The 25,011-nt window shown below is 36.4% G+C and overlaps 1 protein-coding gene and 2 long non-coding RNA genes across 5 annotated transcripts in view; 2 read left to right on the top strand and 1 right to left on the bottom strand.

Annotated features, from left to right (window-relative positions):
• The window catches only part of LOC125646740 (uncharacterized), a 149,239-nt gene that overhangs the window by 111,808 nt on the left and 12,420 nt on the right, over positions 1-25,011 (bottom strand). For all 3 annotated transcript variants that reach the window (XM_056139987.1, XM_056139986.1, XM_056139988.1), the window contains one exon: positions 2,049-2,110. In XM_056139987.1, the coding sequence (XP_055995962.1) occupies positions 2,049-2,088 (40 nt within the window). In that variant the 5' untranslated portion in view covers positions 2,089-2,110. Of the gene's footprint in view, positions 1-2,048; positions 2,111-25,011 lie in introns of those variants that run through there.
• Positions 7,249-18,063, top strand: LOC130046847 (uncharacterized). Its single transcript, XR_008795881.1, has 3 exons — positions 7,249-7,337; positions 12,479-12,553; positions 17,924-18,063. It is a non-coding gene; the product is annotated as an uncharacterized LOC130046847 (long non-coding RNA).
• Positions 8,502-9,709, top strand: LOC130046846 (uncharacterized). The gene is made up of 3 exons (XR_008795880.1): positions 8,502-8,598; positions 9,110-9,171; positions 9,504-9,709. It is a non-coding gene; the product is annotated as an uncharacterized LOC130046846 (long non-coding RNA).

The raw sequence follows: 25,011 nt of genomic DNA, 5'->3' as shown, positions 1-25,011 counted from the left end.
AATAATATCTGAATTATATAAATGTAGCCGTCCAATTCCAAAAGTAGGTCAAGGTGACCTACTTTTTCGTCAACACCCTTCAAACATGCAAGACCCAACAACTGACAAAGTTTGATGACTGTAGGTCAAATAGTATCTGAAAAATATAAATATAGCCGTCCAATTCCAAAAGTAGGTCAAGTTGACCTACTTTTTGGTTGAAACCCTTCGAACATGCAAGACCCAACAACTGACAAAGTTTGATGACTGTAGGTCAAATAGTATCTGAAATATATAAATATAGCCGTCCAATTCCAAAAGTAGGTCAAGGTGACCTACTTTTTGGTCGACACACTCCGTAGACTCACGATGCATCAACTGTCAAAGTTTGATGATTGTAGGTCAATTAGTGACTGAAATATATAAATATTAAATGTCAAATGCCAAAAGTAGGTCACAGTGACCTACTTTTTGGTCGATACACTCCGAAGACTCAAGATGCATGAACTGACAAAGTTTGATGATTGTAGGTCAAATAGTGTCTGAAATATAGTAATTTAGCTGTCAAATACCAAAAGTAGGTCACGGTGACCTACTTTTTGGTCGACACAAACCGAAGACTGAAGATGCATCAACTGACAAAGTTTGATGATCCTAGGTTTTACAGTGCCCAAAATATGCATCTAAAATTGAAAATGTGAAATTTGAATATCTGCAAAATTCAAAAAATAGGTCACTGTGACCTACTTTTTTATAAATATGTTTCAAGGCCTCAAGATGCATCAACTTACAAGATTTGATGATTCTTAACCTCTCGGTATTTGAAATAACAACTTAAAATATATCTATAAATGATAAGCCATAAAATTCAGAAAGTAGGTCACGGTGATCTATTTTTCAGTTGACGCATTTCAAGGTCCCATGATCCACCAACTGACAAGTTTTGATGATCATAGGCTTCAAAGTGTCCAAGATATGCATCAAAATTAATTTTAAAATAAATACCTGCAAAATTCAAAAGTAGGTCACCGTGACCTACTTTTGAGACAACTTCACACAAGGTCCTAAGATGCATCAACTGTCAAAATTTGATGATCCTAGTCCTTATAATGACTAAAATATCAAAGATTTAAAGGCATAGGGTCTATCTTTTATCTCAAAAATGACATCACAATATTTTGCAAGAAGAACACCAAAAAACAAATTTGTAGTATTAATTATGAGTTATCTATAGCTGCAGTGCTTTGAAATTGAAGGCATTTTGACGTTTTAGCTCGTTATAAAATGTTTGTCTGGAGGACAATATATTAAACTGGTACCACGCTGATTGGTTGCTACACACAAACATAAGAGATGCAAAGTCAACAGGGTACCAGTTTAGGCAAATGAGAACAGGGAATTATTTTGTAATTACTATTGTACCCAATGTGTTTGTAAACATTCTGAAGAACTTTTTGTGATTTTCTGGTTATGATTTTTAATTTTGCCACCTTTTTGGAACATGTAAAATTTTACCAATATCTTAGACCCTATGCCTTTAAGGAAATATAAATTTAGGTCGACTTTGAAGTGACCTTGAGACCACGCCCTTTGCCCCAGGGTAATGCCTTGAACAATTTTTAATCTACAACATATCCTCATCCTTATGTGTAAGTTTGGTGATAATCTGCCCAGTGGTTCTTGAGAAGAAGATTTTTTAGCAACCACTACTTTTGTTTGTATTTTCCTGATTATCTCCCTTTGTTAAAGGGTCACATCCCTCTATTTAGTATGTATGAAAGCCCTTGGGCCAATGATACCCTGTAACAAATTTGAAAAAAATTGGCCAAGGGGTTCTTGAGTTATAGCCCTTTTTCTAAAAAGTTTACACACACCGTGCACACCGCACAAATGGCCATAGCATTAGCTCTTTGAGCCTTCGGCTCAGAAGAGCTAAAAAAGAAAACATTGACAGTCTATTAAAATTTGTTATATTAATGTGCAGCATAATTTTTGGATTATCAAACAAACATATCCACTGGATAAAGGAGTAAACATGTGATAAATGTAAATACAAACTTTACACTTACCCCAGTGGAGATCAACATTGGGAGGATCTAACTTATACATTGCCTTCACTCTTTTTTCAACCCTGTAAAAGAAACAAAATATCATATATGCCACCAAGATCACAGAAATTGTACAAAAATTAACTGCTGCTCAAAAAAGTTTAGAAGAACTCAGGAAAGACTATATTCAGGGCCTTTATGTCAGAACAAAACTTAAATGGATTGAGCAGGGTGAAAAACCAACAAAATATTTCCTCAGCCTAGAAAAAGGAAATTATTTAAATACAACAGGCCCATGGGCCACATCGCTCCCCTGAGTTACCTTGGCCCATATCTGAAGACTTTCCATATATATTTGCATGTAAAATCTCAGGGCTCGCGCTGCCCATCGCATTTGTTGCATTTTGCAATTTTTCAGAAAAAAATAAATATATGCACCCAGGGGCGCATGAGCCGAGTTGCATGGGATACATTGTAAAGTCAGGAATGATGTGGCATATTTATAATTGTGAAGAACTAATTTCAGTTTCAAACTTTTCAAGTTACTGTCCAGAAACCATAAATGTCTAAAGTTTTCAATCTATTTTCGGTCACTGTGACCTTGACCTTTGTTCTCCAAAATCAATAGGGGCCTTGCTTTGCTGGTATCCAACAATATATCCAAGTTTCATTTGATTCAAATTAAAAAAAATTCGAGTTATCCCCCAGAAACCAAATTTTTTTTTGGAATTTTTAATCTATTTTCGGTCACTGTGACCTTGACCTTTGACCTATTTTCTACAAACTCAATAGGGGTCTTCCTTACCTCGTACATAACAAGAGATGTTTGTAAAACACATATGCCCCCCAAGGTGCAAAATTGAAAAGGGTTATACACACACATCATTTAATTGATAGTAGTATCATCAATTCAAAATATTGAGCAGACAATATCTTCCCATGTCAAGAGTGAATTGACCATGTGACCTAAAAATCAATAGGGGTCATCTACTCCTTATGCTGTACCAGTGTACCAAGTTTGGTGTCATTATCAAGCAAATAATTCTTAAAATATAGGAGACAATATATTACTATGTCCAGTTCAACTATTAACTTTTGATCTCAAAATCAATATGGGTCATCTTCTCCTGAAGACGTACCAGTGTACCAAGTTTGATGTCTGTCAAGCAAAGGGTTTTCAAGATATTGAACAGACATTATATTCCTATGTCCAGTTTGACCCTTGACCTTTGACCATGCGACCTCACAATCAATAGGAATCATCTTCTCCTGAAGACGTACCAGTGTACCAAGTTTAATGTCAGTCAAGCAAAGGGTTTTCAAGATATTGAACAGATATTATATTCCAATGTCCAGTTTGACCCTTGACCCTTAATCATGTGACCTCAAAATCAATAGGGGTCATCTCCTGAAGATGTACCAGTGTACCAAGTTTGATGTCTGTCAAGCAAAGGGTTCTCATGATATTGAACGGACAGTATATTCCTGACCTTTGACCATGTGACCTCAAAATCAATAGGGGTCATCTTCTCCTGAATATACACCAGTGTACTAAGTTTGATGTCTGTCAAGAAAAGGGTTCTCAAGATACTGAGCAGATAGTATATTCCCATGTCAAGTTTGACCCTTGACCTTTGACCATGTGACCTCAAAATCAATAGGAGTTATCTTCTCATGAAGATGTACCAGTGTACTAAGTTTGATGTCTGTCAAGCAAAGAGTTCTCAAGATACTGAGCGGGCATTATATTCCTATGACCAGTTTGAACCTTGACCATAAAATCAATAGGGGTCATCTTCTCCTGAAGATGTACCAGTGTACCAAGTTTGATGTCTGTCAAGCAAAGGGTTCTCAAGATATTGAGTGGACAGTATATTACTATGCCCAGTTTGACCCTTGACCATATGACCCCAATATCAATAGGGGTCATCTACTCCTTAGGATGTACCAGTGTGCCAAGTTTGATGTCTTTCAAGCAAAAGGTTCTCAAGATATTGAGCAGACATTATATTCCTATGTCCAGAGTAGATTGACCCTTGAACTTTGACCTTTTGACCTGAAAAACAATAGGGGTCCTTTACTACTCATAACTAACCCATATCTGAAATATCATTATCATCAAGTGAATAGTTCTCAACATATTGAGCGGACAACATGTGGTCTACTGACCGACCGACCGGTGCAAACCAATATGCCCTTCTTCTTTGAAGGGGGCATAACAATACCTTTACTGTGAATTTACAGTAAGTGTGAACGACTCAGCTTCTCAAGTTCATTCGAGGTCTCGGATAGTTGGTTTCAAAACAAATCTGTCAATGTTGACGCATCAAGGAAAGAACAATCACTGCAATTGGACCAATATTTAAAGGGGCGGGAATAAAAATAATTTTAGATGGTCACACGTGTCTTTACACTGGCGTGTCATTACATAATCTTTTAGCACGATGGAAGAGACTGCGAAAAGGGAAAACCAATACCAACTAAAACAATGACGTTGATTTTAAAATTACATGCCGAGAGTTTATTTTATGGTAAAATCAGTAAGAAATTAGGCGTCGCAAAGGCCACGTTATAAAATTGTCAATCATGGGAACTCTTGCACCGAAAATGTTGCCAACGAAGCTCACACCGGCAATGCTCACACCCGATGTACTTTTGTTAATCGAGTATGAAATTAAAAAGGAATCAAGTGTATATTAATACAGAAATCAGACAAAATTTATTAAGAAGAAATATTTGTACCCCTGACAATGTGCCAAAGGTTTCTTTAATTTGTAGAACTGCGAGAAATTTTTAGGGAAATGACTTTCAAGAAACTGCAAAGAAAATCCAAGAGAAGCATATTTCGTCTGAACACAGGGACTCGTCACGAAATATTTGTCTTTTTAAAATTTGACATCGTCTATTCTATATTTACAAATAAATGTAAATATAGAATAGAGAGGGTCAATTCGTGACGAGCCCCTGTGGTCTGAACACGAACGAAGTGTTGAAAATTTCTTTGCTACTGATTTTATTGCAATTTAGGCCGAGTCAGTTATATATATATATATATATATATATATATATATATTGACGAAGCGAGTGTCGCGTTCATACAACGGGTAATCGCAATCATGGACATACCATAGGAACTTGAAATTTTATCAATAAAGTTAATAAAATGTACTTGATTGACCATAGCTCAAGGCTTGGTCAATCAAGTACATTTTATTAACTTTATTGATAAAATTTCAAACTCCTATGGACATACAGTTAGGGGTGGACCAGTGATATAGGTTCAAAGGTACGCCAGTATCGCAACATTACAATCGACCTTTTCTGTGGTTTATTATGACGTTATAGAATACTGAATTTCTTTAATAATGTGTTACATGTACAGGAGAGGGGTGGTTTGGGGAATTTAGTTTTTGCTAGAATTCACAGAACTTGCCGTTGTTCATTCAATTAACAGTATCTAGCGATGGTTACTTCCGAATTTCTTACGAAAATGTGGGTATATATAACAGTAAAAGACATCAAAGCATGCCATGTGTTGAAAATAAATGTTTTCTCGAAGTAGAATATCTATTGATCTTATTACTTAATCTGACAAATTATTTTTGGGGCGAGATCAAATGTTCAATGTTAGAGAAAACTGAGTTCGCATAGTTCTCACCAAGACACCCCCCCCCCCCCCCCCCCCCATACAAAACTAACTATGAAGTATGTTGAAACTAATCGATTAACAAGTAAAACAAATGAAAGTGTTCATTGAAACTATTAAGCGTTTATTAAAATGTATTATTATGTGGTTTTAAAGTCAGTTGTCTTTTTTTCCCCACTAACGTGTAATCGATGTCGGATGACAGAAACTTACGAGTTTTTACCCCCTCTTCCCCCTAACTATTTGAATTTAGAAATTTTTCCGACATGATCTTTTCCAATGCTTTGCAAGATTTCGAAAATATCCTCTGAGAGATTTATTTTAAAATAACGATATGGAAACTGCGAATGTGAAAGAGACAACAAAACAAAAGCATTGTTCTTAAACGGACAAAATCGCCTATAGAAACATGTACTGAAATTTCTGATCACTTAAAACTGACAAGTATCTACAGGAATTTAAGGGAGTAACCTTTCAATTTTTATTGGGATATAGAGGCAACTGCGGATCCTGCCTTTTCCCGCAGCATTTTCAATCCCGTCTTTTTCTTTTCTTTTCAATATTCAGCACTATTTGAATTTTGGGATATTGCTATCCTGCCTTTTCTTTACATATCGGAGCTCGCCTTTTTCACCCTGTATTCCCCTCCCATACCTATTGATACTGCGATGGATTATAAGTATAACACGGTTATTCCTGTTTAAAAGATAAAATTTATAAGGTATCTGATAAAAGTTGTATCTTCTAAAGTTTACGAGATATCTTGTATCTTTTATAAGACATCTTATATTTTTTTCTTTATAAGATATCCCATCACTCTTATACATGCAGATATCTAGTATATATAAGATAAACTTTACAAGACATTTTATTAACGTAATCTCAAATCTCCGTTGTCAAATCAAAACCGACATTGAATCTCACGCTACGTACGGTGCAATTTACACTGAAATCAATATTGAAACTTACACTTGTTAGGCACGAGATAATATAATGCCAAATACTTGGGACCGCCTACCTATAATTTAACCGACCTATCAAAAGCGCTCTTTAAAATCACTCGGGGACTTTCCAAATGAACTATCTGAAGCACGTCATGTACTTGCCGATATGTCTCGTTCACACTTACTGTAAATCCACAGTGAAATTTTCATTCTATATTCGATCACTGTGACCTTGACCTTTAACCTTTTTTCTCCAAAATCAATTAGGGGTCTTCCTTACCTGGTACCCAACAATATATCAAAGTTTCATTTGATTCGGATTTAAACTTTCTGAGTTTTCATACGGAAACCAAATTTTTCTGAAATTTTCATTCTATTTTCGATCACTGTGTCCTTGACCTTTGACCATTTTTCTCCAAAATCGATAGGTTCTTCCTTACTTGGTACCCAACAAAATATCAAAGTTTCATTTGATTAGATTGTAAAAACTTTTCGAGCTATTATCCGGAAACCAATTGTTGACGCCCAACCGCCCGCCTGCATCACCAAACCAATAGGGGCTGTAAGCTCGCAAGCGAGATGACACAAGATTCGAGTATTTCCGGTGACAAACAAACCTTTACGTTTTGCATGAAATCATACAAGTTGGAAATATCTTGCAGTTTTTATCGTTGTTTTGGACGATGGAAAGAATTGGACGTTATGGGGAAAGTTTTGCAGGTCAGTATAAATGCATTATAATACCTGTAGTAAACTTGATTTCCATTAGATAAATATAAATATCTTGGTTTTGTTTGTTACCACATCTAGGGCCTTCATACCAATCATCAGTCTTTAGTTACATATACGCTCAAGTAAATATAAATAGATTTACATGTATTTATTTACAATCCACAAATCAAAATGTATACAGTTATACGCACAGGGGCTAAGCCCGTTTTGGGCCCGAACTCTGACACAGATAAAAAACTAACCACTCGCTTCAAATGCCTAAAAAATCTTAAACTAGGTAATCTATGAATAATTTGTCGTTATCCTTGCATAGATTAATGTTTTAACTACTTGCATGCCAAATTTCAAGTCACTGGTTCTTAAATTAACAAAGATATACGTCATCGTTCTCTCGATTTCACTTGTTTATTTTTACTAGGACATTTACCGGTCCAGGTCACGGAGTCGTTTCTCGCCTATGACAGCAGCGAAATTCAGACTAGTATGGAAGATTTCGGACCTGTCAATTAAAATTTCACATCAATTATACGCTACTTACTTCCTCATATTTTAATAATGTTCTTCGTGTAGACGTTACACAACTTATTTTTCCTCAGCAGCATCAACTGTTGACAAGATCTGCCATTTTAATGAATACACTAAATACCCGACAGACTTAAAATCTCAAATAACGTAGGGTCAAAAATCAACTTTTGATATGTGAAAACTGGTACCATACAGACAACAAAATCTAGCATAGAAAAAATAATTGCTGCTGATAACAAGATTTAATCTGTCATTTACACTGGAAACTGAGCTGAATGGGAGAATCTCTTATCATGGCGGCTGATGACATGTATGCGGCAATTCATTACAACTGCTGTGCCTATAGCACTAAATGGGTTACAGAGTATCTATAATTTAAATGTCGGGAGTTCAAGCGAAATTTTGCACTGTGGTCAAAGGAAAAGGAATACATGTATCTACCTTTTAGCATCCCTGATCTCCCCCCAAACTATGAACATTGTGCAAGAATTGCATAGGCGTAGCTTGGGTTCGAATATTACCGAGGCAGGGGGTCTGGGGGGCTGTGCCCCCCAGAAGCTATCGACATTTTAACAACGTAAAAGGTGGGGTTTTTTTTACCGAGGCAGCTGCCTCGGTTGTTTCAATGGAAGCTACGCCACTGAATTGGATACATAACCTTGGAAATGAATATTTTGTTTTTGAACGGCATTTTGAGAAAGATTCTTTTAAAGAGGATATCAGGGTAAGTATAAATTATATTTGCTTTTTACTTGGTAAATACTAATAATTCTTAATGTGTCAATAACCAGAGTTTATTTACAACAAACTTTTGCTTATATAATAATAATTTTCTAATTTAATCTAATTCAGTTTATTTTAATATCCTTATCCAGTGAACACTTTGTATAGGCTAAATATGAAATATTCAAAGTTAAATTAATATCTAATTAAGTTTAAGATATTGGGATACACATCAAAACCTATTAAAAAGAAGATGCAGTAACTAAAATATTTGATGGCAGCAAGCCTAAGAAAATAAGAGAAAATACTCTGCTCAAAAAGATGAGGAAAAGGAAAAGCAGGATACATGTAATACTTTCAAAAATCATCACAGCACTAGCACATTTTGTATTATCCTATTGTTTTTAAAGAAATTGAAAATGTACAAGTAAACAAATGAAGTATAGTACATGTATATATGAAGTATAGTATCTATAATTAATTAGTCATTATGAGTATTTTTCATTTTTCAGCTAATCCATTTTCTTTTGGAAACCTATTGACCAACCTGGACTATTAGCATCTAAGGAAACAGGTAATTTGATGCATTTCTCTATTAAATGATTAACAACGTTTTACAACCAAGGTCATTTCAATTCCCCCTGTGCAGTTAATCTTTCAAATCTTGACATTTACGTGGCAATTACTGCAGGGGTGTAGTGATAATCAACTGATTTGTGCTGTATACAGGTTCACATTGCAAGATTCTCTTGTAAACAGATGTAATAATAAATCAGAAAGAGAGAAAACTACTATGAAAAATAAACTCTTTGTTGTGTGAAATACATGTACATGTACATGCACTTTCACGAAAATTCATTACTTAAGTTATAAAGTAATGATTTGATTTCATTTTTATATTTTCAGCTCAATGAAGACATCAATAGTGACAAAACTATCCCACTCTCAATCCATATTGAAGAATAAATCAACTTTGTGCAACATATACAGATAGAATTGTCCATCATATGTGCTAAGGAATGTTCAAGTGAAGAATGAAGAAGTGAAGATAATGAACAATCCTGTATAAAGAATTCAAAATTAAAAGTTTAAGAATTAAGAGTGTCGCTTTCATCAATCCATCCCAAGTCACTAGTGTTTTCATTTGAAGCTGCTAATAATTCCTCTTCATTTTGATCAGCCTCATATTGGTATCCTTTGCAGTCAGACATGATCAGCTGCTTTCACTGAGAGGCCCGGTATACGTCATTAGCAGATGAGATTGTGGGAAATATCTTAAAGAGCGATAACTTTATCTTGCAAAATGGCAGCCTCCAGCAGATGATGTGTAGCTATATTTAAATGCCAATTTCTACACATCAGATTACAATCAAATGGAAATAACCAGTGGACTTAATTACTAAATATCTAGTATTTTAAATGTGAAAATATTTTTTTATACCCTACGTTCCCTTTAAAACTGATCAAAACATTATTCTTGTGATATTGCACTTAGAGAAGGAAATTGAACATTATTTCTTTGCTTTTATAATTTTTTGTTTTTGTTTATTCTATTTCATTAAGATTATTATTACCCACTCCCCCCTTCTTTAAAGTTTTAGACATTTCGGGTATTTAGTGTATTCATTAAAATGGCAGATCTTGTCAACAGTTGATGCTGCTGAGGAAAAATAAGTCGTGTAACGTCTACACGAAGAACATTATTAAAATATGAGGAAGTAAGTAGCGTATAATTGATGTGAAATTTTAATTGACAGGTCCGAAATCTTCCATACTAGTCTGAATTTCGCTGCTGTGACATTGGCGAGAAACGACTCCGTGACCTGGACCGGTAAATGTCCTAGTAACAAGAGATGTTTGTAAAACACATATGCCCCCCATGGTGCAAAATTGAAAAGGGTTATACACACACACATCATTTAATTGAGAGTAGTTATCATCAATTCAAAATACTGAGCAGACAATATCTTCCTATGTCAAGAGTGGATTGACCATGTGACCTAAAACTCAATAGGGGTCATCAACTCCTGAAGATGTACCAGTGTACCAAGTTTGATGTCTGTCAAGCATAGGGTTCTCAAAATATTGAATGGACAGTATATTCCTATGTCCAATTTGACCCTTGACTTTTGACCATGTGACCTTAAAATAATTAGTAGTCATCTTCTCCTGAAGATGTACCAGTGTACCAAGTTTGATGTCTGTCAAGCAAAGGGTTCTCAAGATATTGAGCGGACAGTATATTCCTATGTACAGTTTAACCCTTGACCTTTGACCATGCGACCTCAAAATCAATAGGTGTCATCTTCTTTTGAAGATGTACCAGTGTACCAAGTTTCATGTCTGTCAAGCAAAGGGTTCTCAATATATGGAGCAGACAGTACATTCCAATGTCCAGTTTGACCCTTGACCATGTGATCTGAAAATCAATAGGGGTCGTCTTCTCTTGAAGATGTACCAGTGTATCAAGTTTGATGTCTGTCAAGCAAAGGGTTCTCTAGACATTGAATGGTCAGTATATTCCTATGCCCAGTTTGACCCTTGACCTTTACCATATGACCTCAAAATCTTAAGGGGTCATCCACTCCTTAGGATGTACCAGTGTGCCAAGTTTGATGTCTTTCAAGCAAAGGGTTCTCAAGATATTGAGCGGACATTATATTCCTATGTCCAGAGTAGATTGACCCTTGACCTTTGACCTTTTGACCTGAAAAACAATAGGGATCCTCTTCTACTCATAACTAACCCACATATGAAATATCATTATCATCAAGTGAATGGTTCTCAAGATATTGAGCGGACAACACATGGTCTACATACCGACAGACAGACCGACCGACCGACAGGTGCAAAACATTATGCCCCCTCTTTTTCAAAGGGGGGCATAAAAATAAACAAGTGAAATCGAGAGAACGATGACGTATATCTTTGTTATTTTAAGAACCAGTGACTTGAAATTTGGCATGCAAGTAGTTAAAACATTAATCTATGCAAGGAAAACGACAAATTATTCATAGATTACCTAGTTTAAGATTTTTTAGGCATTTGAAGCAAGTGGTTAGTTTTTTATCTGTGTCAGAGTTAGACCCCTTTCTATAGTTATGGTATCACAGAGTTCGGGCCCAAAACGGGCTTAGCCCCTGTGGTTATACGTCACATGCAGTCACGCTTGAAATTGTATAAATGAAATGTTTATAGGGGGAGGGAGCATGATTTTACGATCTATAGAAAGAATTTTTACAAAAAACATTACTAGACACAGCAGCTGTAGCACTACTAAATAGTACTCTTTCCATGACATATACAACAAAACTTCATCACTGATTTCTTATCGTTATCGTGCGTGCATGACCTTGATTAGCTGCAATAATATATCCCTCTCCTTTAAAAAAAAAAGGGGGGGGGGTGTCAGATTAATAAACTCGGAGAGGGCTACATTATTGCAGCTAAACCTTGATAAATGTAATATTTACACAATTTTCAAAAAGAAGTGATAGTATTTAATATTATAAAACAATAAATTATTGTTTTTAGAAAGTGGATTCATTGAGATTCGGTTGGTACTTGTGGAAAAAAAGGGGGGGGGGGTGTTATAATTTGATAACATTCATGTAATATGTTATGTTTTAAGGTTCGTACAACTGTATTCATTGTTTACTGGGAATATTATTATTAAACAAACTTTCTCCATCTGCATTGAATTTTTCTATCCTCTCTCCTAAACCAGTTTCAAATTGTATAAACACAGTTTTATGTATAGAAAAATATTAGTTTAAACTAAATTCAAGAATGTGGCTTTGATTTAAGACTTACAATAACTTCCTTGAGATAAAGAGAAACGTATTGCATGACAATGATTTCTATTTCATTTTTTTATTTAGGTTAGATGCCATTGAAACCAGTCTCTTGAAATATTCCCGGACACCTTGATACCCACGCCATGACATACAGTTCCTGTAAGTGCTGATTTACCGTCAAAGCAGTGACTTGTGTAACACCTAATGGTGCAATCACTTATTTTTCAACTTTGAATATTATACAGGATCAACATGTGCTCCACAGCAGAATTCCCGCAAAACCCACGACTGGAATTAAGCACTGGTTTTTTTTTTTAATTTGATATAATTTTCTTCATTTATTATTTTTTGCAAATCCTTTATGAACAAGAGACCCAGGTGCCTTATAGGTCACCTGAGTATCATGTAACAACCTTCCAATGTTTGAATTAGGTTTGTGTTTAAATATAAGAATTTTACTTTTGGATGGAAGAAACATTGAATAGCTATGTGGTCAGCCCCGCTTTTGCACCAGAACCCCTGACCCAGGGGCCATAAATTTCAGTTTTGAAAGAAGCATCCTTGATCATCATTATCATACTATTAGTTTGTCTACTTAATAACCAGCAGCAGAGGAGAAGATTTTCAAAGAAATAAAATGCATTTTCACTATATGATCAATAGGGCCCCACCCTAATACCAGAACCCCTGACCCAGGGGCCATCAATTTCACAATTTTGAAAGAGGCATCCTTGCTCATCATAACCATGCTATTGGTTTGTCTACTTAATACCCAAGGACAGAGAAGAAGATTTTCAAAGAAATAATGCATTTTCACTATATGACTTATAGAGCCGCACTCTAGCACCAGAACCCCTGATCCAGGGGCCATGAATTTCACAATTTTTAACAAGAGGTACTGTGAGCAATGCTCACTAAGAATACCCCCCGCTTACCCCAATCTCCCAAAGGGTGTTGGTAATAGGTATAAACTACCTCTTTTCTGAGTGTTGCTACTTCGATGTCCAGTGCGCATGACCTTTGACCTTTTGACCCCAAAATCGATAGGGAACATCTTCATCCAATGGGTAGTCCATATGTATGATATGGTGACTGTAGGTGGAAAGGATAACGCTTTAGAGCCCGGAAACCATATTGCAACTTCAATGTCCAGTGCACGTGACCTTTGACCTTTTGACCCCAAAATCGATAGGGATCATCTTCATCCCATGGGTAGTCCATATATATGATATGGTGACTGTAGGTGGAAAGGATAACGCTTTAGAGCCCGGAAACCATATTGCTACTTCAATGTCCAATGCACTTAACCTTTGACCTTTTGACCCCAAAATCGATAGGGAACATCTTCATCCCATGGGTAGTCCATATGTTTGATATGGTGACTGTAGGTGGAAAGGATAACACTTTAGAGACCGGAAACCATATTGCTACTTCGATGTCCAGTGTGCTTGACCTTTGACCTTTTGACCCCAAAATCGATAGGGAACATCTTCATCCCATGGGTAGTCCATATATATCATATGGTGACGGTAGGTGGAAAGGATAATGCTTTAGAGCCCGGAAACCATTGCGTCTACAGACGGACAACCCGATTCCAGTATACCCCCCACAACTTGTTGCGGGGGGGGGGGGGGGGGGGGGGGGGGGTATAAAGAGGCATCCTTGTTCATCATTACCATGCTATTAGTTTGTCTACTTAATACCCAGAGACAGAGAAGAAGATTTTCAAAGAATTTCTACACTTTCACTATATGACCAATAGAGCCCCACCCTAACACAAGAACCCCTGACCCAGGGGCCATGAATTTCACAATTTTGGTAGAGGGCTCAACGCTCATTATAATTATGCCCACAGTTTGGCTTCTTGATGTCCAGGAGTAAAGAAGAAGATTTTTTAAAATTACACTCATTTTGATGGTTTTTGCCCCACCCCTCAGGCCCCAGGGGGGCAGGGACCACGAATTTCACAATTTTTGTTCCCCTCCACCCACAGATGCTATATGCCAAAATTGATTGAAATTGGTTTAGGGGTTTCAGAGAAGAAGCTGAAAATGTTCAAATGTTAATGCACGACGCACGTCGAGGGACAAAAACAGATAGCAATAGGTCACCTGAATGAATTCAGGTCACCTAATAAAATAAAACGTGTGTGTCAAATAGTTTAGTATAAATAAAAATGCACTACTGATTGTTATTGTTTTATTAAGTATATTTTATCATACATGTTGATTTTAAATCCATCCAGGAATGAAAATATTGAAAGTATAATTCTGTTAATGGTATGTGTCCATTCAGAGTCCTTTATGATCCCAGATAATTCTGCAGTCAGCTGTTCTCCAAATAATCAAGTTGCAGCAATAAAATTCTATCACTTTGCAATGTTCTTTGTCCACTAAGAGTCCTTCATGATCCGGAGAATTTGCATGCAGTCGGCTGTTAGTCCAAACAATCGAAACACAATAATGCATACCCATTGCACAAAAGCTAGTCCTGTATCAGGTGATAGTAAGGATGGCTGGACTTGAGGGAGAAAATACTCTTCCTGAATTCTAAATGTAAGAAAAAGTTTATATGATTATAATGTACAATGAAGACTATAACAAGAGGCCCAGGGGCCTTATAGGTCACCTGAGTATCATGTAACAACCTTCCAATGTTTGAATTAGGTTTGTGTTTAAATATAAGAATTTTACTTTTGGATGGAAGAAACATTGAATAGCTATGTGGTCAGCCCCGCCTTTGCACCAGAACCCCTGACCCAGGGGCCATAAATTTCAGTTTTGAAAGAAGCATCCTTGATCATCATTATCATACTATTAGTTTGTCTACTTAATAACCAGCAGCAGAGGAGAAGATTTTCAAAGAAATAAAATGCATTTTCACTATATGATCAATAGGGCCCCACCCTAATACCAGAACCCCTGACCCAGGGGCCATCAATTTCACAATTTTGAAAGAGGCATCCTTGCTCATCATAATCATGCTATTGGTTTGTCTACTTAATACCCAAGGACAGAGAAGAAGATTTTCAAAGAAATAATGCATTTTCACTATATGACTTATAGAGCCGCACTCTAGCACCAGAACCCCTGATCCAGGGGCCATGAATTTCACAATTTTTAACAAGAGGTACTGTGAGCAATGCTCACTAAGAATACCCCCCGCTTACCCCAATCTCCCAAAGGGTGTTGGTAATAGGTATAAACTACCTCTTTTCTGAGTGTTGCTACTTCGATGTCCAGTGCGCATGACCTTTGACCTTTTGACCCCAAAGTCGATAGGTAACATCTTCATCCCATGGGTAGTCCATATGTATGATATGGTGACTGTAGGTGGAAAGGATAACGCTTTAGAGCCCGGAAACCATATTGCTACTTCAATGTCCAGTGCGCGTGACCTTTGACCTTTTGACCCCAAAATCAATAGGGATCATCTTCATCCCATGGGTAGTCCATATATATGATATGGTGACTGTAGGTGGAAAGGATAACGCTTTAGAGCCCGGAAACCATATTGCTACTTCAATGTCCAGTGCGCTTGACCTTTGACCTTTTGACCCCAAAATCGATAGGGAACATCTTCATCCCATGGGTAGTCCATATGTTTGATATGGTGACTGTAGGTGGAAAGGATAATGCTTTAGAGCCCGGAAACCGTATTGCTACTTCAATGTCCAGTGCACTTGACCTTTGACCTTTTGACCCTAAAATCGATAGGGAACATCTTCATCCTATGGGTAGTCCATATGTATGATATGGTGACTGTAGGTGGAAAGGATAACACTTTAGAGCCCGGAAACCATATTGCTACTTCAATGTCCAGTGTGCTTGACCTTTGACCTTTTGACCCCAAAATCGATAGGGAACATCTTCATCCCATGGGTAGTCCATATATATGATATGGTGACGGTAGGTGGAAAGGATAATGCTTTAGAGCCCGGAAACCATTGCGTCTACAGACGGACAACTCGATTCCAGTATACCCCCCCCCCCCCTCCACAACTTGTTGCGGGGGGTATAAAGAGGCATCCTTGCTCATCATTACCATGCTATTAGTTTGTCTACTTAATACCCAGAGACAGAGAAGATTTTCAAAGAATTTCTACATTTTCACTATATGACCAATAGAGCCCCACCCTAACACAAGAACCCCTGCCCCAGGGGCCATGAATTTCACAATTTTGGTAGAGGGCTCAATGCTCATTATAATTATGCCCACAGTTTGGTTTCTTGATGTGCAGGAGTAAAGAAGAAGATTTTTTAAAATTACACTCATTTTGATGGTTTTTGCCCCACCCCTCAGGCCCCAGGGGGGCAGGGACCACGAATTTCACAATTTTTGTTCCCCTCCACCCACAGATGCTATATGCCAAAATTGGTTGAAATTGGTTATGGGGTTTCAGAGAAGAAGCTGAAAATGTTCAAATGTTAACACACGACGCACGACGACGGACAAAAACAGATAGCAATAGGTCACCTGAATGAATTCAGGTGACCTAAAAAGAGAATCCACAATAAAGAGGCGTCAATTATTCTCGTACAGAAGATACACATTCTACAAATTCTCTACCACTGAAATTACTCTCTCCGGCATTTGCCTCCTTATATCTTTAGACAAGAAGTGCCCCCCCCCCCCCCCTTCCCCTGTAATTTCTTGCTAAATATTTACAAACATAATCAAGCCATAGATAATCAAGTTATCTTAATATTACTATTTTCTCCAAATTGCTTAAATAATAATAATAAAAACCAGTGAAGTAAAGGGCAATAATATAACCATAACCCCCCCCCCCCCCCCACCCCTACCCCTCTCAATTACATCATAAAATTATCTACTTGAGTTACATTGTACATTTGTATGTCTAATTATTAACGATAATAGGCCTAGTTGTTTGAATTAAAAGAGAAGAAGTAAGTTGAATTAAAAGTACAAATAAATTGCGTAATTATCGAATAATCATTCATGAAGGTGGAAATGAATGTATACTTGCAGTTACCTGGTTGTTCTCCATCGACACTTGAACCACTGCATTGACAATATACGTCAACTTGTTAAACAGGAACATAACAAATGGTTGTGGTACACAGCGTTCTCTGATTTACGCATAAGCATTGGTTTTTCGGACGTGTAGTTGGCCCAATTCTATACTCGTATATAAATGAATCGGATTTGTTTGTCACCGGAAATGCTTCATCGGAAATGACGAGAAACGAGACTTACAGCCCCTATAGCCGAGTTCAACTTCGTTGCAACTCGGCTAAAAATCTAATTTGTCGGTTCATCACAGTACAAAAGCGATTTCATCTAGAAAGTTAAACTAGAATGTTCAGCTACATTTTCTAATCCATTTGACGGTAGTCTAGTGTATAAATAGAGGAATGTTGGGAAATTGCATTATTCTTTAGGTCTTTGGTTTGATCTATTTAGAAAATGGCCATGAAGAAACGCAAAATTGTAGGTTCTTCTGAAATTGCTATGCTGTCATCTTTTGACTTCACATCATCTTAAGCCATTTAAAATTTGTTTCAGACTTCATGAAGTCCCTTCTCCTCTACATGATGAGATTCACCAAAGGACCACCTTGTCATTCTGGATTTCAAGATGAAAACAGGATTCTTCAGTGAATTCTTTGAAAAATGTGATGTGAAACGATGATCATGTGCTATGTATTACAGCAATTAATTTTCAGTAACTTTGTCATCAGTGACTTTTTCTAGACTGCAAATTAAATGAGTATTATATGTCATTTACACTACTAAAATGATTAATAAACATTTAGAAACTCATTTCTTGTCTTTATTTAATATAGCCAGTGTATAGGCTATGAAATACTCCCAATTTTTTCTGGTATGAAATAGAATTGAGTCAACTTAGCCAAAAACAATATTTAAAAATAAAACCATGATTGTGCTGCAATGTCATCAGACTGACTAACAAGAGGCCCATGGGCCACATCGCTCACCTGAGTCACCTTGGTCCATATCAGAAGATTTTCCATATCTATTTGCATGTAAAACCGTAGTCCCTATTATGGCCCCAAACCTTCCCCTGGAGGCCATGGTTTTTGCAAACTTGAATCTACACTATGTCAGAAAGCTTTCATGTAAATGTGAACTTCTTTGGCCCAATGGTTCTTGAGAAGAAGATTTTTAAAGATTTTCCCTATATATTAGTATGTAAAACTTTGATCCCCTATTGTGGCCCCATCCGACCCCAGGGGGGCATGATTTTAACAAACCTGAATCTGCACTATATCAGAAAGCTTTCATATAAATCTCAGCTTTTCTGGCTTAGTGGTTCTGGGAAGAAGATTTTTAAAGATTTTTCCTATATATTTGTATGTAAAACTTTGACCCCCTATTGTGGCCCCATCCGACCCCCGGGGGCCATGATCTTAACAATTTATAATCTGTACTATATCAGGAAGTTTTCATATAAACCTCAGCTTTTCTGGCACAGTGGTTCTTGGGAAGAAGATTTTTAAAGATTTTCCCTCTATATTTGTATGTAAAACTTTGACCCCCTATTGTGGCCCCATCCGATCCCCGGGGGCCATGATTTTAACAATTTAGAATCTGCATTATATCAGGAAGCTTTCATATAAATCTCAGCTTTTCTGGCTCAGTGGTTCTTGAGAAGAAGATTTTTAAAGATTTTCCCTATATATTTGTATGTAAAACTTTGATCCCCTATTGTGGCCCCATCCAACCCCCGGGGGCCAGGATTTTAACAATTTAGAATCTGCATTATATAAGGAAGCTTTCATATAAATCTCAGCTTTTCTGGCTCAGTGGTTCTTGAGAAGAAGATTTTTAAAGATTTTTCCTATATATTTGTATGTAAAACTTTGATCAGGTGAGCTAAAAAGCAATATCTGCTGAAATACAATCAATTTTCACAATATCATAATAATAGTGATTTGTGATCAAAGCTAAACAAAGCCATGTTGTATACATCGTGCAAGAATAATCAGAGATATGATATGTTGTATATGCCTCTTCAATAATATACATGAAATATAGATCTACAGTAAACGTGTATGAGTCGATGCACGCGCGCCAGGTTGCGACAGAAAATTTTGGTCCAGTGTGAGCCCTGAAACCTTAGTTCATATTGTGGACCCAACCTACCCCTGGAGGCCATGATTTTTACAAACTTGAATCTGCACTATGTCAGAAAGCTTTCATGTAAATCTCAGCTCTTCTGGCTCAATGGTTCTTGAGAAGATGATTTTTAAATATTTTCTCTATTCTAATGTAAAACTTTGATCCCCTGTTGTGGCCCCAACCCAACCCCGGGGGCCATGATTTGAACAAACTTGAATCTGCACTATGTCTGGAAGCTTTCATGTAAATCTCAGCTCTTCCAGCTCATTGGTTCTTGAGAAGATGATTTTTAAATATTTTCTCTATTCTAATGTAAAACTTTGATCCCCTAATTTGGCCCCAACCTACCCCTGGGGGCCATGATTTGAACAAACTTGAATCTGCACTATGTCAGGAAGCTTTCATGTAAATCACAGCTCTTCTGGCTCATAATGGCTCTTGAGAAGAAGATTTTTAAAAAATTTCCCTATATATTTCTATGTAAAACATTGATCCCCTATTGTGACCCCACCCTACCCCTGGGGGCTATGATTTTTACAAACTTGAATCTGTACTATGTCAGGAAGTTTTCAGGTACAAAATATGTAACAATATTGCTACACGTAGCCATGTCAAAAACAAGAGGCCCATGGGCCACATCGCTCACCTGAGTCACCTTGGTCCATATCAGAAGACTTTCTATATATATTTGCATGTAAAACCGTAGTCCTTATTATGGCCCCAACCTACCCCTGGAGGCCATAGTTTTTGCAAACTTGAATCTACACTATGTCAGAAAGCTTTCATGTAAATGTGAACTTCTTTGGCCCAATGGTTCACAAGAAGAAGATATTTGAAGATTTTTCCTATATATTTGTATGTAAAACTTTGATCCCCCCTTGTGGCCCCATCCGACCCCCCGGGGGCCAGGATTTTAACAATTTAGAATCTGCACTATATCAGGAAGCTTTCATATAAATCTCAGCTTTTCTGGCACAGTGGTTCTTGAGAAGAAGATTTTTAAAGATTTTTCCTATATATTTGTATGTAAAATTTTGATCCCCTATTGTGGCCCCATCCGACCCCCGGGGACCAGGATTTTAACAATTTAGAATCTGTACTATATCAGGAAGCTTTCATATAAATCTCAGCTTTTCTGGCACAGTGGTTCTTGAGAAGAAGATTTTTAAAGATTTTTCCTATATATTTGTATGTAAAACTTTGATCCCCTATTGTGGCCCCATCCGACCCCCAGGGGCCAGGATTTCAACAATTTAGAATCTGCACTATATCAGGAAGCTCTCATATAAATCTCAGCTTTTCTGGCTCAGTGGTTCTTGAGAAGAAGATTTTTAAAGATTTTTCCTATATATTTGTATGTAAAACTTTGATCCTCTATTGTGGCCCCATCCGACCCCCGGGGGCCAGGATTTTAACAATTTAGAATCTGCACTACCTAATAAAGCTTATCTATAAATTTCATCTTTTCTAGCCCAGTGGTTCTTGAGAAAAAGATTTTTTAATGACCCTACCCTATTTTTACCTTTTCTTGATTATCTCCCCTTGGAAGGTGGCCTGCCTCTTTATTTTAACAATTTAGAATTCCCTTTACCTAAGGATGCTTTGTGCCAACTTTGGTTGAAATTGGCCCAGTGGTTTTTGAGAAGAAGTTAAAAATGTTAAAAGTTTACAGACGGACGGACAGACGGACGCCGGAATATGGATGATCAGAAAAGCTCACTTGAGCTTTTAACTCAGGTGAGGTAAATATTGAAGCACAAAAGTCCCATAACTCCTGTAAAATTTGTCAAATCAAAATGAGACGGCGCAATATGATCAACTACATATGGTGACTAACAATCTTACAAAATTTGAACAAATCCATTGAGCGGTTTCAAAAGAATTGCATCCAGAAAGTGTTCCAATAGTGTAGAATGCAATCGGAACTCCTCGAATGTCTCGCGCACTCAACATAGATATCGGATGTAATACGATGGCATCCATGAGCGAATTTGATGCATTGCTGTGACGTCACAATTGACAATGCATCAAATTCACTCATGGAAGCCATCGTATTACATCCGAAATCTATGTCGAGTGCGTGAGACATTCCAGGAGTTCCGATTGGTGTAGAATGTACAAATTCAACAAAGTCCCATAACTCCTGTTAAATTTCTTGAATCAAAATGACGGTACAATATATGATCAACTTCATATGGTGACTAACAATCCTACAAAATTTGAAAGAAATCCTTTGAGCGATTTCAGAGGAGTTGCGTCCACAAAGTGTTTCTAAAGTGTAGCATGTACAAATTCAACAAAGTCCCATAACTCCTGTAAAATTTGTCAAATCAAAATGGCAGCATAATATGATCAACTACACATGGTGACCAACAATCCTAGAAAATATGAACAAAATTCGTAGAGCGGTTTCTGAGGAGTTGCATCCACAAAGTCAAGTGGGTGTTGCGGTGGAATACAAATATAAACTTTACTGCCCCAGTCACTAGTTCTTGAAAAGAAGATTAATTTTTAAACATTTTCCCTAAAGATTTGCATGTAAATCTTTTATCCCCTATTGTGGCACCATATCCTAACCCCGGGGACCATGATTTTAACAAACTTGAATCTGAACTATATGTCAGGAAGCTTTCAGATGAATTTAAGCTCTACTGGCCCAGTGGTTCTTTAAATGACCCCACTCTATTTTTACATTGTGATTATCTCCCCTTTCAAGGGGGTAAGACTTGAATCAATCTCCTTCACCCATGGATGCTTTGTTTTGTTGAAATTGGCCAAGTGGTTCTGGAGAAGATGAAAATATGAAAAGTTTATGACGCTAACAGACACCGGACAAATTTCAATCAGAAAAGCTCACTTGAGCCAAAGGTGAGCTAGCACTAAAAAAATATGCTTTATGGTAAAAGTCCTGGATTTAGTATATTTTTGTTATAGCTAGAATAAAGAGGTGTTAGACAACATGATTGCATATATAGTCACGTAATTTACGTTCTTCTCCCAATTCTAGGCAATTCATTCAAAAGAATATTTGCAACTTTAGCAATTTAACATGCATTATAAATCATATTTAAGACATATACCACGTGTAAATGGATTGTATATGTAACGTAATTTGTTTCATTCAATAATCTAGGCTAGCACTAATGCATGTACTCTATATATAAAACAACCGTTACAAATAGATCGAAGTACTATTAATACTACAGCATATGCATAAACTTTGACCAATTAATATTTATATGTGTCCTAAAAATCAATAAAGGTCGTATATACTTAGGATGTACCATGTTCACTGATGTCTCTTAAAAGGGTTCTCAAGACATTGAGTGGTCAGTATGACCTTTGATGTGACCTCGAAATAAATAGGAGTCATCTACTCCTTAAAATTTACTTAAAGGTTTCTCAAGATATTGAGCGGACAGTATCTTCCTATGTTCAGCGTGGAATCAAATGGGGTCCTCTTCTACTCATAACCAACCCACATATGAAATATCATTACAAACAAGCATTCTGAGAATATTGCATAGCAATACATAGTCCCCTACTCCAGGTCGCAAAAATTGTTGGACCGCAACAATATTCGAAGTTTATTATGTGGGTCGATCATTCTACGATACTGGTGATAAATATATTATTATTACTACAGTAACTTGATCCGAAGAGTCGGATCACGTCAAGTTGACAGGTGCGTATCATCAGATCACGAGACGCGAAGTGCCTGTCAACAAGATAAATTTATTATATACCCCCCTTATGCATTTTAAATCCCCATTTATAAGATAATGAATGTAATCCAAATTATCAAAAACACAAACATACTATGAAATTATGTTTGGTGTACGCCGTTTCGTTTGTGACACGGTCAGTATTTTCCACAAATAACGTTGTGTTGATGCATTGTGACATCATTGTGACGGCATCAGTTTCAGAGGATACTGATACGGAATAAGAAAACTAGTGTGGTGATCAGGAAAACCGGATCACACGCTGTGAAATCCACAGTATCAAAGAACGATACATTGATGGGTATATAATAAATGATGGGACAAGTAGAGAGACTTTTAGATATGACCCTATAGTGTTACTTTCAATGTTAAGGTGGGTCCTTAGTCCTGGATTTTTGGGGGTTAGGTAGCATTTTTTTGTTTGGAATCAATAGATTAACATTCAGAGTAATTCAACCTTTATGGAATAATCATAAGTTCAAGATAGAAAGTCAGTCCATCTTCTATAAAACATGGTATGATAAAGGAATAAAAAATGTACATGATCTACTTGACGAAAAAGGAGAAATTATAAATTTTAAAATATTTAAAGACAGATTTAACCTACAAATGAATTTTTTAACATATATGGGTATAACACAAGTAGTAGCCACAGATATGAAAAAGTATAACTTTACAAATAAAGCATCTGTGCAAAAACCCCTTATTCCCTTGAATATCAAACTATTTGTTTTAACAAAGAAAGGGTCGAAACCTATGTATGATACTCTCAATAAATCAGATGCTATACCCACAGGAAAAAAGAAATGGAGTAGATATTTCATTACCTCTGATAACCAATGGAAGGCAATCTTTTACCTGCCATTCTTGACTACATTGGATTCTAAATTATTATGGTTTCAATACAGAGTTAACCACCACATTTTAACTACTAATAGCTATATGTACAAATTAGATAGAGTAGATTCTAAACTATGTACCTTTTGTGATAGGGAAGACGAAACAATTTACCATTTACTTTGGGATTGTCCAAAAGTACAACAATTATTATCAGAATTTATCAGATATTGCAATTCAAAGGAGATTGAAATAGAATTTGATGTCAAAATTTTTATATTTGGTGATACAAAACAAAAACATTTCAGGTCATACAATGCATTACTTATAATAATCAAAAAATATATATATAGGAATAGATGTCAAAAAAATCAGCTAACACTTAAAGCCCTTATAAATGATTGGAAACAATTGTATCAAATCAACCTGGATAGTTATAAGGAAAGAAATGAATTAGATAAATTTAAAATGGACTGGGAAAAATGGTCTCCATTAGTCAATTGACTCCCTCCTCTCTCTCTCTCTCTCTCTCTCTCTCTCTCTTCTCTCTCTCATAAAAAGAAAATGAACATTATAATATATATATGTACGATTAAATATATTCATATTCTTTTGTATCTACTTTTGTGCAAATGTATGTCGATTGAGTGAAATAAAAAAAACAAAAAACATTCAGAGTAATGAGAAAAGGCAAATTAGTTAAGGATTTCCATATTTATTTTCATTACAGACACTACTGAAGTAATGTACCCTTATGCAGATTTTTATGAAATTCATTGGAAACAGTTATCTGTTGTTATTTTAAAATAAAAACAAAAAATAATAATTTAAATTGCATTTATTTATCAGGAAACATGTCAATAACTAAAACACATGTCATTTTCAATATGTTCATCAAGTTTTAGTATAATTATGCGCAAAATTATTGAATTAGCCTTATTCTCCAAAA

This window comes from Ostrea edulis, chromosome 6 (assembly GCF_947568905.1).
Source record: "Ostrea edulis chromosome 6, xbOstEdul1.1, whole genome shotgun sequence".
NCBI classification, from domain to species: domain Eukaryota; kingdom Metazoa; phylum Mollusca; class Bivalvia; order Ostreida; family Ostreidae; genus Ostrea; species Ostrea edulis.
This window is presented reverse-complemented; position numbering and strand designations above follow the sequence as displayed.